Below are 14,018 nucleotides of genomic sequence, written 5' to 3' on the forward strand. Positions count from 1 at the left end.
TAACCACATTAATCGCCGTTTGCACCAAGTCTAAAACTTGGGCCTCTGTACCTCCCTCTGCAACTGGATCCTTGACTTCCTTATTTGGAGACCACAGTCTGTGTGGATCAGAAGTAATATCTTCTCCTCCCTGGCAATCAACACTGGTGCACCTCAAGGATGTATTCTTAACACACTGCTCTGTGGTAAAGAATAGCTCAAACACCACCTGTAAGTTTGCCGATGAACAGGACTACACATGGTAACAAGGCGGCATACAGGGTTACGGTTAAGTGGTTGAGAGGTGTTGCAGCAACAACCGTGCACTCAATGTCAGTAAGATCAAGGATTTGATTGTGGACTTCAACGAAGGGGAAGTCAAGGGAACACACATCAGTCTTCATCGAGGGATCAGCAGTGGAAAGGATGAGCAGTTCCAAGTTCCTTGGCATCAACATCTCCAAAGATCTCTCTTGGGTCCAACATATTCATGCAATTACAAAGGCAGCATGATAATGTCTATATGTCATTAGGAGTTTGAGGAGACCTGGTATGTCACCGAAGACTCTCGCAAGCTTTTACGCATGTACCGTGGATGCATTCTAACTGATAGCATCACCATCTGGTATGGAGTGACCATAGCAGAAGATCGGAAAAAGCTGCAGGAAGTAGTAAACTCAGCCAACTCCAGCATGGACACTTGTCTCCCCAGCATCAAGGATACCTTCAAAAGATGATGGCACAAGAAGATGGGCAACCATCATTAAGGACCCCCCTCCTCACCTAGGGCACACATAGGAGCCTGAAAACACACACACTCAGTGTTTCAGGAGAAGCTTCTCCCCTCTACCATCAGATTTCTGAATGGACAATAAACCAGGAACTGGGTGAAGCTTAGGAGATAATGGCACCTAACAGCGACTCTTTTACTTGCATCTTCAAAAACAGCTCTATTTCTATCATTAATATCTCTATTTTTCCCTTTCAAGGTTCTTTTGAAAACCCTGACCTGGAGTTACACGCTGACTTCAAATCTTTGTGGGAATGGGTCTTACAACTGACCACTATTCGACATACCAAGGATGCGGCCTAGAAGACTAACACGCCTCTGGGGTTCTGGGATTCCGTAGCTCTGGAGGTGGGCAGAATTGAGGTTGGTGCCTCCACAGGAAATCGGTGTGTCGTGGGAGACAGAAGATCGAAAGCAGCAAGCTGGCTGCTGGCTGTGCGCCCAGAGACCCGAGTTCTTTGGCCACAGAGCTCAGAAAAAGCAATGCAACAGACTTTGAGTGACCCAGGGTTAAATTTCCATTTGTACTTAAAGTCAATGTGAGTATCTTTTCAAGAGCCCGAACACTGTTCAGTAAACATTAGCTATTCACTAATGTAAACTGAATGTAAACATTACTGAATGGCCAATTTTTAATATATATTACTTCCATTTTTTGCATTATTTTTAATCTATTTAATACACATTTACAAGCTTACTGTAATTGATCTATTTATTTTCTTTTCTATCTATATTATTGTGCATTGCATCGTATTGCTACTGCTAAGTTAACAAATTTCATGACACATGCCAATGATAATAAACCTGATTGTATTATGGATGAGACATCAAGGAATGCTCAATACTTTTAATTCATAAACCACCCAGTAAGCTATCAACATAATCCCAGATGGATGACAGTGTAAAAGGCAAACGGCTTCACTAGTGTTTACTCCTTTCTAGAGGATAAGGGCTGCTCAATGGATGAGGCCTGAAGTTAAAAAACTAACCATCTATTTGAGATACAGCACAGAACAGGGCCTACTTATCCATCAACCGGCACCGCCCAGCATTCCTTAATTTAATCTTAGCTTAATCATAGGACAATTTACAATGTTCAATTAACCTACCAACTGGTATGTCTTTGGACTGTGGGAGGAAACCGGAGCACCCCAAGGAAACCACCTGGTCATGGGGAGAATGTGCAAACTCCTTTCAGGCAGGGGCGGGAATGGAACGCAGGTCGCTGATACTGTAAAGCGTTGTGCTAACCACTACATGACCATGAGTGTCATACTTAAAAACCTTAAAATCTTGCGCAATTTCTTCCAGGCCACCACATGTTCTGTTAAGTATCACAATTGCCTGCCACCCAGTACTCAGTTCCATTGGCTTCAGTCTTACCGATGACAGGAAAAAGACAGCAATTTTGCATTCACATTGCAAATTTTATCCAATGGCTTCAAATTAAAGCTGCGATTATAAACTGCCACAATATATCTGAGCCGAGTAAAACAAAAAAAACTCTGCAAGTGCTGTCAAGTTACTTTTTGGTATCATATTCAGCAGGGATGTCCTAACACAACACATGCTTACAGTTAGTTGATGCAATAGCTGTGTATATTTGGAACACTGGTTTTTCCTTGGAAAATGGCGGATCACGTTTGAACACCGGCCTCACCCTTATATCATGTAGATTAGAGACAATATTCAGAAAATACCATCACGCAAGTAGTTTCCTTCAAATAAATCTTACCTCTAAAGCTTCTCTCCGCTTCTGAGTGAGAGTTCCAAAATTATCCCATTTATCACAAATTTTCTGGCATCGTTCATTTACTCCAGCAGCATTGTGATAATCCAACTCGCTTCAAAAAGAAAATCAGTAAAATTCCCTCAAAATCATCACAAAACCAACTGGCTCACTTTACAAGTACAAAATGCTGTGGATAATTCAGATTTAAGCACATTTATTATCAAAGAACGTATAAATCATGCACCTTGAGGTTCATCAGCTTACAGGCAGCCACAAAACAAGAAACCAAATCCAATTTTTAAAAAGACTGCGCAGAGAAAGAGAGAAAAAAAGACACAAATCATGCAAACAATCTAAGCAAGCCAACAGTATTCTGAACCAGACCGTGTTCCAGATCACTCCCGGAGCAGCTGGAGTAGGCCCAGCCCTCAGTACCAGTTCATCACACCAGTGGGGCAAAAAATGCACAGCAGCAAGATCAGTTCCCAGCCTCAGCGCCACAGAGAGAAAATGAAAATTCATGGGACAGCGAGCGAAATCAGCCCAACACTAATGTCTGTTCCAACCACTGGGACTTCCAGCTTATCTGTGCCAGTATTTAAATTGTCGAAGCACAGGGTAGTGCCTCATTCTAGAACCCGTACTTCGGCGCCACGATACGCTTAGGCTGCCTCGTCCAAAGCCATCCACGATCTCACAAGTCTGCTCAACGCTTGGAGTGATCCAACTTTGCACCTGGGTTAGGTAGACGGGCACTGAAACTCTTCCACATCAACTCCTCTCCAAATTGTTCACTCCATTCCGGCAGCAATAGCAACTGTCTGCGACACTGGCTTGAACACGGTGCGCCTCACCATGCCCCAGGACAGCTGACCCCTCAAACCAGCCTCACCTCCACCTGCCTCCTCACTGTCCACAACGATAGCTCACCACAACTTGCTTCAGGAAAGCTGTTATAAGTAACGTTTTTAAGGCAAGTTGAATCTCTTGCCTTCTGAACTACCAGTAAGCTGTCCCACATCTTTAAGAGCGCCAATTTAAAACAGAAGTTTTAATTGCAAGAATGAAGATGATATATGGAAGCTATATGGGATGTGGGTAAGTTAAGGGCATGGGTAAAGATCTAGCATAAAAATAAATGTAGGAAATTAAATATATATTTTTTTAATGAAGTAAGACTGCAGAGCTCTCTGATGTATAGGATCTGAGTACAAGATTCCCAAAAAGCAGGGATGCAGGTATAGTTATAATAGCTAATAGAATGTTTTAATTTAGAATGAAGAACATTGAATGCGAGCACTGGCAAGATCATATCTGGAGATCAATGCACAGCATTGGAAGGAGGTAAGTGCTTTGGAAGCAGTTCTTGGAAGGCTTACTAAACTGGTGTCTGAAATGCCCAGGTTTTATATAAGGAAGCGTTGGATGAGCTAGAGTTTATCCACTGGAAAATAGAGGTAACAGCTGAAAAAAAATTGTGTGGGGGGGGGCACTTGACAGGGTACACATGGAAAGAATGCTTGCTTTTGTAGAAAAGTCACTAAAAATAAGTCAGAGATGTGGAGATATTGTTTCTCTCAGATGGTCTTGACTTTTTGGAATTGCTTCCTCAAAGAACAACGGAAGCAGACTCTAAGTATTTTTAAGACAGAAGTAGATTCTTGATACGCTGAGGAAGTGAAAAGTTACTGCGAGAACAGAAATGTCTCTTCTATTTGGTGTGAGTTCTTACTTACTCAAATTGACAGTTTTGTTTTGACTGTATGGTTAGGAGGAATTGGTCGTTCTCAAGGTCAGAATTTATTTCTCTTTCCTAATTACCCTGGTCAACTAAATGGCTTGCCAATGTATTTAAGAGCCATCCATGTTGATTTCATTATTACAAATGACCCTGCAGTTCAGAGATACTTTAAAATTAAAGCAGTGGCTTATTAAGTTAGCTTAAAATACACAATAAATAATTCAAATTATTAAACCTGTATTCTACAAACCCTATTGTTATTAATGGTGCTTTGGGTCTTGTGACAGCTCAGACCTGGCACAGAAGCAGCAAGGAGATTCTCCCTGTGTGATATAGGGAAATTTCAATAAAATTGGCTTCTGTTTCTGGGTCTCAAGGAGTTCAGCAATAGGGCAAACTGACAAATCTTGAATCTCTCAATATTAGCATGTCTTGGAATTTCACAGCATACATACAAACATCCGGGAACTACATTGATTTGACTGTGTGAAGAATCATGTCTCGATTTGGAACCACGAGGCAAAACTGACATGATTCAGCCCAACATGATACAGCCACACTGCATTTCCTCTGACTGAACATCTGTAACTCCTGTGATTTGACCATACATGCAGCCTGTGGCATTCATATGAAGACATCATCCAATCAACAGTAGGTTTTTGGTGTTGAGATCAAAAAATGTGGAGATTTGCTCAAGCACAAGATCTACACAAAGTAAAATAAATTACATAGCAGACAACATCCCAAATCAAGAATATAAAAAGACATCAGTGGATAAAGCACAGAAAATCAGGCAGCACCTGTGGAATGTTAAAGTTTCAGATCAAAGACCCTTCATCAGAACTGAGGGTAAAGAGCAGAAGTTTTCATAAGATATAGGCTTGTTGGAACAGGGCTGAAGGAAGAACAGGAATACATTTGAAATCCAGCCAGACATGCTGTACATGTGGATTTACTGCAACTAACACTGAATTGAATTGTTCTTAAACTACCTATCCACGTTTGCCTTCAGAGGCCACCTTACCCACCACTAAAATTCTACCTCATTTGCAACAGCAATCTCAGCAAACATGAAGATCCCATGCAGCCAGTTACAGTGAATTGACGTCGACTGCCAAAAGTACAGAATCAAGCTTCCTGCTCCGTCCTCCTCTTCCATATGTGCCGAGAGAAATCAGTGGCTCCACTGTGACTTGGGGAAAGCAAATTGAGAATTCACCTCGTCAGAATTCTACCAGAAGGATGGGAACAAGGGGATTTTGTTCCCTGGGCAGCTGCACCAAAGCTCCCATGCCATCCAAGCCCAAGCAACTCAAGCTATGAGACAAAATTATCAAGTCAAGTTGCTTCTTATTGTCATTTTGACCATAAACTGCCAGTACAGTGCACAGCAAAAACAAAACAACGTTCCTCCAGGACTCTGATTTAACTGCAGGCACTGGATTCATTTATAATCAGTCAGGGGACCAGCAGCCTGACCCTGCCTCTGAGGGAACTGACCCAGATAGAGTAAAATCTACTTGTCCACCAACTGCTCCAATTGGAGAAGCAAGGCTGATGTTAAATGCTCCTTAACAAAGAGGGCTAACGATGAAAGTTTTGTTGAATATTGTCGTCACTGGGAGTAACCAGAGTTGCAACATGCTATTTTGAGTGAAGGAGTGTAAATCACCACCGAGAACAGTGTATCAATAGTGCAAATGAGCCATTTAAAATAAATACCACTCCTTTTTCTTTCAATGTTGTTAAATCAGACTTTGCGTATCAGATCCTCTGCCCTGAAAATACCACAAATACTAATTAAGAATTTTATTATTATAGATTTAAGTTACCAAGGAAACTAATTAATGTCAGTTTAAAAAGCATGAGGTGTCACTGAAACACATCAAGATCCCAACATTACAAAATATTGCACAATGCATTAATAACCCAACAAATACTTTTCCTTTTTTTTTGAACAGAGGTAACAAAAGATAATTTATGAGATAGATTTTTTTGTAATATTTGAGATAAAACTTAACAGTTTGGCTCTATTTAACAGTTGCTATTGTCGTCTGCCAAGTAGACACCTTATTCCAACTCTTATGAGATTTCCTCTAAGTATACTGCTCACTTAAATCAATACTGGTGACCAGTTTACTGTTTTGACCATCTGACGCAGATGTCTGAGAACAATATGCTAGAGCAGGGGTCCCCAACCTATGTTCCACAGACTCCTTGCTTAATGGTATTAGTCCATGGCATAAAAAAGGTTGGGAATCCCTGGGCTAGAATCATAAGTGAAGTTCTACCACCAATGGTCCTAGCATGCAAGGTCAAGCAGTTCTTATTGATCCAGGAGTTTCAGTTCACTAAATGTCTTCAGCTAATGTGGAACAAATGAGTCATGCTTCGTGGTAATCAAGGCAAGAAATACACGTGCAAAACTGAAAGGGCAGTCCTTCAGGATTGAGTAAAGTGCGCAGAACTTCTCCTTTCGAAACTTAAAAATCAGCACTTACACCAATTCATTTTTGAAATAATTTGTTTTATATTATAAAATATAGGCTTTACTTCATACATCACGGGAAAAAAACAACTTTTATCACCTGTATTAATTATTACCTTGAGGGAAATTCCATTAATTTTTAAGTCAAAACCTTTGTGAAACTAACAATCAAAAATCCCAAATCCATTGTTAATGAGTTCAGCTGTTATCAAAACTCAAAGCACAGCCATTTTCTGTTGTCTTTCAAAATCTAAACAGTTTGATTATACAGAGGCCAGTTGTTACCGAATCATAACCAGGTGTCAACCTGTAAATGGAACGTACTTCAACTCCTGTGCGATGGCAGCTATTTGCTCCACTCGGTCCTGGTGTGCAGCCAGATCACTCTCAAAAGCCTCATGCTTTCTCAGCAAGGCCCGGACTTCAGTCAAACTAACGGATTCATAGTCTTTTTGCATCAAAATATAATCTTTCTCTGTGGAGAAAAGGAGCCCACATGAGCTTTGTGCTCTAAACTACTTTGAACTTTCAAATCAGGGTGTGGATAAAAACAGAGGCTATGATGGATGATGGAATGAATGAAACAGAAAGTGGATCAGGAACTGGAGAGCAACATGACTTATTAGTGAATAATTCAGGAATTTATTGCAAGCATATGTAATATTGACCATCAGCCTACATTCTAATTCATATCTCTGTTTAGCAATTACAGTAGATTAATGGTACTAGGGTGTTATAGAGATATAACAATACGCAAAGACATAGATTGTTTTTCCACATGGCTCCTTACCATGTGACCACACTTCCTGAGATGTGGCTTTCTGTCTGAACTTCTCAGCAAGGTGCTCCAAACGCTCCAACCTTCTTATTTCACTCAGGAGCCATTCCTCATAGCCTTTTTCTACCTGCTCAAGACGCTGCCACGCACTTGCAATATCCTGGATTTGGGGAGTGGGTGAGGAGGGAGGGAATAGGAGGAATGAATTGTTTTGCTTTCTTCTTCCCAAGCCTCTCCCTGCAAGTCAAATCATTTGTGATCACAACCCAAACCCAAGGAACTGCTAACAAAAATCCTGAATAGATCACAGGAATACCAAAAGAAATCTAGGACTTCACCTTCCTATAAATATCTCAAATACCTATTTCTCAACATCAGAAAGTAGCTAAAACTCTGCCTGTTTTTGCAGAAGAAAGCATCATGACAGATACTTCGCTTTCTTTTTATTCCACCTTGTCTTTCACATGTTCACATGTTAACACTCATTCTCAACGTGATTTTAACTCACAAAACTAACAAGGTTCAGAGTTCTCACAAAACTCATCTTTACTGTGGGTAGACGGAATGTAACATTAAGATCAGATCACGACTTAGCTGGATGGCGGAGCAGTTTAATTTGCCCATAACTTGTATTTTTAATGTAAAAAGTGCAAAACTATTCCTGAAATTGTGAACTTCTGCAATGTTGTCTTTTCACCGGAAGTAAAAGAGATCACACAAGAAGACAAAAAAGGTCAGACAGGAGGGAGGACTAAAGTCTTTATTATATTCACAATAAACAAATGCATATTCCAATGCATCATTAGCTGTAATTTATCTTGCTGTTCTACACGTGTGGTGAACTACATATACCTGTCTAGACATGCCCCCCCCCCACCGCCGACTGCTCCTGTGGCTCCTCCCACAGACCCCTGTATAAAGGCGATTGGAGGCACTGCTCCTCCCTCAGTCTCCAGGATGTCGTATGGTGATCTCTTGCTGCTGATTGCTCTCTTCCAGCGCATAAAAGCCGATATCTCGCCTCAAGTCTCCGAGAGTTATTGATGGTGCATCAACATGTTAACAAGCAGTTTACAATATAGCTATTTAATTTCAGCTACCCAATGCATTGATTTCACGGTCTCCTGTGAGTACAATCCTTACAGAAACAAGAGTTTCTGTAAAGAATGAGAGGACTGATTAACAAGAAATGGTTATTGAAATCCAGGAGGTTACTTATTCAACAGATTACTGAGATGGTGAAAATCACTGAATCATCAAACCTTAATCCTTTCTCCCTGTGGCTGTAAGACACAACTCCTCCTCCTTAAGTATGCAAGTATATGGTTTCATTCCACATCTGTATTTTGCACTATTACTTTTCAATGAATATTTTGTACTCTTTTCGTACCTCACTGTTTGCACTTTGTATTTTAAAGTATTTATTTCTGACCCAACAACCCTGCAACAATAATTTACTTCAGGATAAATAAAGTTTTATCTTAACTCCAAAAGGGGTCAACATAAAATGCTTGCCTTCTGATAGTTCTTAACCAGTATATTTTTGTTTTCTCCATCACTGGTTTTTATTGAGTGTATTAATAAGGAACAATCAGGGAAATAAAGAACAAGGGACTACGATGAGATTGGATCTGCCGACTAGGATCTGGCATAGACACAATGGGCTGAATTGTTTTCTTCAATGTTGCAACAATCCTACAATTCAATGACAATTGATAAATATTGCCAGCCTCAATGGACAAAGGTGAGGATTAGTGATACTCTGGCACTGTGCAAAATAAAACAGCTACTTCAGCCACCCAACAAAGTATGAACCTTACAACAATGCTGTTATGGGCCATAATGAGAAATCAAGCAGCTTTTCTGTAAAGCCATTTATGCACCGGCCATTCAAAATTTAATCAACTACCTTAAACTGAAAATTTCACAATGGCTTTTTAAACGACTCACTGAAACCATTTTGTCCTCTGAAGGCACGAGTACTGAAACTACCTGACTGAAACTTAACACTGAAATCTAAAATCTGACAATGGCTTTTCAAATGACTTACTGAAACCATTTTGCCCTCAGAAGGCATGAAGGCTGGCCTGTTGCTGATCCGCAGCTTGGTCTGCAATGTGTTGAAGTTGATTTCCAACTGACACTTCTCTTGGATTTTGGGGGGTTTGTGCAGACGGCGATAGTCTCGGAAATCCTCCAACTTCTGCTGCGTGGCCTGCATGGTCTTCTCCGGGGTCCGATTTTCCAGCCAGGGAATGGTCCTCTTAATCCACTGCAGGAGCTGCCGGGGACAGAAATTCAGCTCACCAATCAGAATTACAGTACAAGTTCCTGCCACCGTCTGACTTCAACACCTTTGCAATCCCTTTGAGATACTTCCTCCGATTGAAACAGGGTATGGAAGTCTAAACCTAAATGGCATAGGTGAAGAGAACGTGGGGAAGGATTTGAAAGGGACCTTTTGGGAAACCTTTTCCAACCAGAGAATAGAGAGTCTCCAGAATGAGCCGTTAAAGAGGAAGTGGTAGAGGCAGGTACAACACTTAATAGATTTTTGGACAGGTACAGTGCATCGAAAGGATAGGTTTGGAGTGATATAGGCCACATGGGATGAGCTGAGATGACACAGATGAGCAGGGCCAAAGGGCTTGTTGTGCCCATTATATGGCTTAATGGCTCTCAATGGGAGGCAGATCCCCATCTCTCCACTTATATCTAAGACAATGACAGGTATTTGCATCACCTGAAATCACTGGACAGCATGTTGCTAATTCTGCTCTCATGATTCTGAAGAGATTGCATGGATATTTTTTTTTTTGAACTGTCCATGTTTCACACTCACACTGAGCATTGTTATTGCAGGCATAAGCCCTCTTATTGAGAAAGTGTTAAAAAAAAATACACGAGTATATTCTGTGATCAACTGGGGAGATCACCAAATGGAACATCTACAGTTACTCAGGGCAATGCAGTAGTGCAAACCAGTAGAGCTTCAGTGACCCAGGTTCAATACCAACCTCCAGCGCTGTTCATGTGGAGTTTGCACATTCTTCATGTCTCAGGTTTTCTCCTACAGGCATGCAAGTTGGTAGCTTAAAAGGGAGGGAAGGTTGAATTTAGTCTGAGTTTACCTCGCTGGCCAGCTGCTCATAATCTCCCATTGATTTTTCATTCTCCTGATTAACCGCCAGTATCTTGCAAATTCTGTTAGCAGCCATCTCAGCCTGCGATTAAAAATAAACTATTTGAGACACAAACATACCCACAGAGCAGTACAGAAAAGTGGTAGAACAGCTCTGCTCAGGAAAGTAATTCTGTATTCTACACTACTATTGTTTTACTTTGTACTAACTTCACGCACTGTTGCAACAAATAGATCTGTAGAAACAGTATGCAAGACATGATTTCCACTGTATTTTGGTACATGTGACAATGATCATTTAGCTAAGATGCTCCCAGGCAGCAAGTGTTCACATTGCAGAGAACAACAAAAGCATAATTAAAGTTCAAAACGTGAAGAAAACCCTGCATTGATCAATTTATCCAAATTTAGGTTCACTTTGAAGTTTGAAAAGATTATGTGCAACATTATGTTAAGCATGCTGAAATAGCTTAAAGCACACAAAACTGTTAATCAATACTGTGAAGTCATAATGCAGGCAAATGGGATTTGCAGAGATGTCCAACATGGGTAGCATGGACATGGTAGGCCAAAGGGGCTTGCTTCTGCACTGTACAATTCTAGGATCCTGTAATATTGATATTAGTAACAAAATGACTGGGGCTCCTTTGTGTATCTGTATGGAACAGTAGCTAGGGAGAAAGGAAAGTACATCAAGTAGAGATGGTAGGAAGGGGGAATTACACACAAGTTTCATTTATGGCTTAAGGTCTAACTTAATTTAAGGCAGATATTGACTTTCTTGGTCTGAAACTCATCCCTAAAGTGAATTTAAATCTCCAATTCCTTGTGAAGTGGGCCTGCTGTGGACGTGTGGCAAGATGGAAAAAAAAATCTGCTTGTAACTAACCTCACATCCTATGATCTGTTGTTGCACCTCAACCTGCAGTGGGACTTGAGATGTGCAGAGGCTCGGCCTTCTGTCTTCATCCAGTACCACATCTGACACATGTCTAACTCAGTCTCTGGGTTTCCTATACATTATACCTACTTTAAGACTTTAAGATCGGTATTGTGTTTGATTTTTATCCACAGTACGCTCAAATCTTCAATATTTCAATCATTAGAAATATCAAAAATTTCTCTTAGACCACTCAGTTCTGCTCTCCCTCTTCATATCTGCCACTTTTCTCCTCCTTTCCTTCTCTGTTACTTCACACTACCTTTCCACTTTTCCATTCTGTACATCCATTCTCATCCTAATATGGGCAACTCTTTTGAAAATAAATCATTGTATACCAATAACACAAGAGATTCTGCAGATGCTGGAAATCCAGAGCATTGCATAGCAATGCCTAAAGCCCGTAGATTAATAGTTAATCTAAACCACAAATAATTAATTGGACCTACTTTTCAGGAAGCAACTCTTTTCTATTTTTTACCAGCCTTGGGAATCACTGAAGTCTGAAAGAAAGCTTTGGGTGATACGATATTTAATGAGAATGCAACATACTGATATAAACTGTTTTTACCTATTGTTAAATCATGTGATGTAACCAAATGTATATTTTGAAAAACTGCAATGATAGAAAATAAAATATTCTTAGATTGAGCTTGTTGCCTATAAAAGTTGACCTACAGTCGGAGAAATCCATGCATAGGTTGCATTTACAATCTGTTTTTTTTTGCTTATTTAAAAGGTCAGCTGACCCAGACTTTCACATTAAGATTGCATTTCTTCCACAATCTCAACCAATCTTCAGTACAAACATCCCAATATTTTCTAAGCTTGACATGAAGATTGGAATTGTTTAAAGCTTTATGTCCAATGTCACAAGAGCTTAATGTTTGAAACCACTGTTTCTTTAGACAAAGCTTTTTAATAAGATTTGTACTTTCTAACAATTTTGTATGGTCTTACACCCCATAGCATAATTTCTCAGCTCTTTATTTAGTTTGCTTAATATTTGTATGTTTGTTTCTACTCTAAAATAAGCTGAAATCTTGGAATTAAGATTACTCATCATTCCTGAATCCTGGAAGAACCGCAAGGATCAGATCCAGCATTGGCTCGTTTATTCCTTTAAAAATCAGGCAATATTGACCCATCATTATTTAAAATTAAAAACAGCCTGAGACATGTTCTACAAACACAAGGGCAGAAAACCAACATCACTGTTATGGGACACAGCTGCAAAATGATAAGGCCAAGCTCTTCGTGAGAGGTCCAGATTAACAGGGATGTAGATTAGAAAATGAGGCGCAATGGCCAATAGTGTCTGTACTGAGACAGATCACATTCATCATGTCTGATATTCTTTTCACTTCTCCCATCTTTTCTAAGAGGTCATACAGGGACACAGTTCCTTGGCACTGATATATTTCAGTACCTCACCTGGATAACACTTGTCGTACCAAAGATTCAGCAGACCCTGCTTCCCTGATTTCCGCAACTCAGCTCGCAACAGATTTTGCCTTCCTGACAGAGGACACAAGTGACCAAAACGTTGATTCATATCTCTTGCTCTACGAAGCTGATAAAGCAGGTACCCCATTCACAACAAAACCCCCACAGTACTTGCTGCTGAAATGAATTCTTCCCTTGCATTGCAGTAACATACCAAGTGCTGGGTTGGCAACCAGAATTTTAGCACTAACTATCTGTCATGTAAATAATGATGGGGTCAATGTGAATCATGCACATCTACCCACAGGAGGTGTAAAGACGTTTGACAGAGTACAGAGAACATGAACAAGGATATTGCTGGGTCTGGAGGATCTCAGTTATAAGGAGAGATTAAATAGGTTCCAACTTTATTCCTTAGAGCATAGAAGACTGAGAAGAGATTTGATAATGGTATCAAAATTATGAGGGGTAAATGCAAGCAGGCTTTTGCCACTGAGGCTGTGTAAGACTACAACCAGAAGTCATGGGTTAAGGAAGCAAGGTGAAAAGTTTAAGGGGAACAGGAGGGGAAACTTCTTCAATTAGAGGATTGTGAGAGTAGGGAACAAGCTGCCAGTGGTGCATGCAAGATCGATTTCACCATTTAAGCAAAACTTGGATGGTAGAGGTATAGAGGGCTATGGTCCCGGTTCAGGTCAGTGGGAGTAGGCAGTTTAAATGGCTCAGCACAGACTAGATGGGCCAAATGGCCCATTTCTGTGGTGTATTTTTCAAGAACTCTATGAATAATACATCAGGGTTGGAGAATCAATGTAAAGCACGGCATGCAGACACAAGCGGAATACATTTCAGCAAAAATCAGAGGCAACACAGCAAATACCTGCTCTGCTCCAGCAAAAGCATGATAGAAACAGGAAACATATGTCATAAGAGCCCTCTGATCAGGTTTTGGTGTGTTCACAATATCTGGTGAGGATGATAA

At 40.4% G+C, this 14,018-nt stretch overlaps 1 protein-coding gene across 6 annotated transcripts in view; it reads right to left on the minus strand.

The window, feature by feature from the left end:
- Window positions 1-14,018, minus strand: part of LOC132402708 (alpha-actinin-2-like) — a 104,058-nt gene that overhangs the window by 41,328 nt on the left and 48,712 nt on the right. For 5 of the 6 annotated variants that reach the window (XM_059985670.1, XM_059985665.1, XM_059985668.1 and 2 more), the window contains 5 exons: window positions 10,640-10,732; window positions 9,559-9,789; window positions 7,521-7,668; window positions 7,055-7,205; window positions 2,505-2,613 (listed from right to left, as the gene is read on the minus strand). In XM_059985670.1, the coding sequence (XP_059841653.1) occupies window positions 2,505-2,613; window positions 7,055-7,205; window positions 7,521-7,668; window positions 9,559-9,789; window positions 10,640-10,732 (732 nt within the window). Of the gene's footprint in view, window positions 1-2,504; window positions 2,614-7,054; window positions 7,206-7,520; window positions 7,669-9,558; window positions 9,790-10,639; window positions 10,733-13,916; window positions 14,003-14,018 lie in introns of all 6 variants that reach the window. The other variant, XM_059985669.1, reaches the window with a different exon arrangement.

Source organism: Hypanus sabinus, chromosome 12, assembly GCF_030144855.1.
Source record: "Hypanus sabinus isolate sHypSab1 chromosome 12, sHypSab1.hap1, whole genome shotgun sequence".
Taxonomy (NCBI): Eukaryota; Metazoa; Chordata; class Chondrichthyes; order Myliobatiformes; family Dasyatidae; genus Hypanus; species Hypanus sabinus.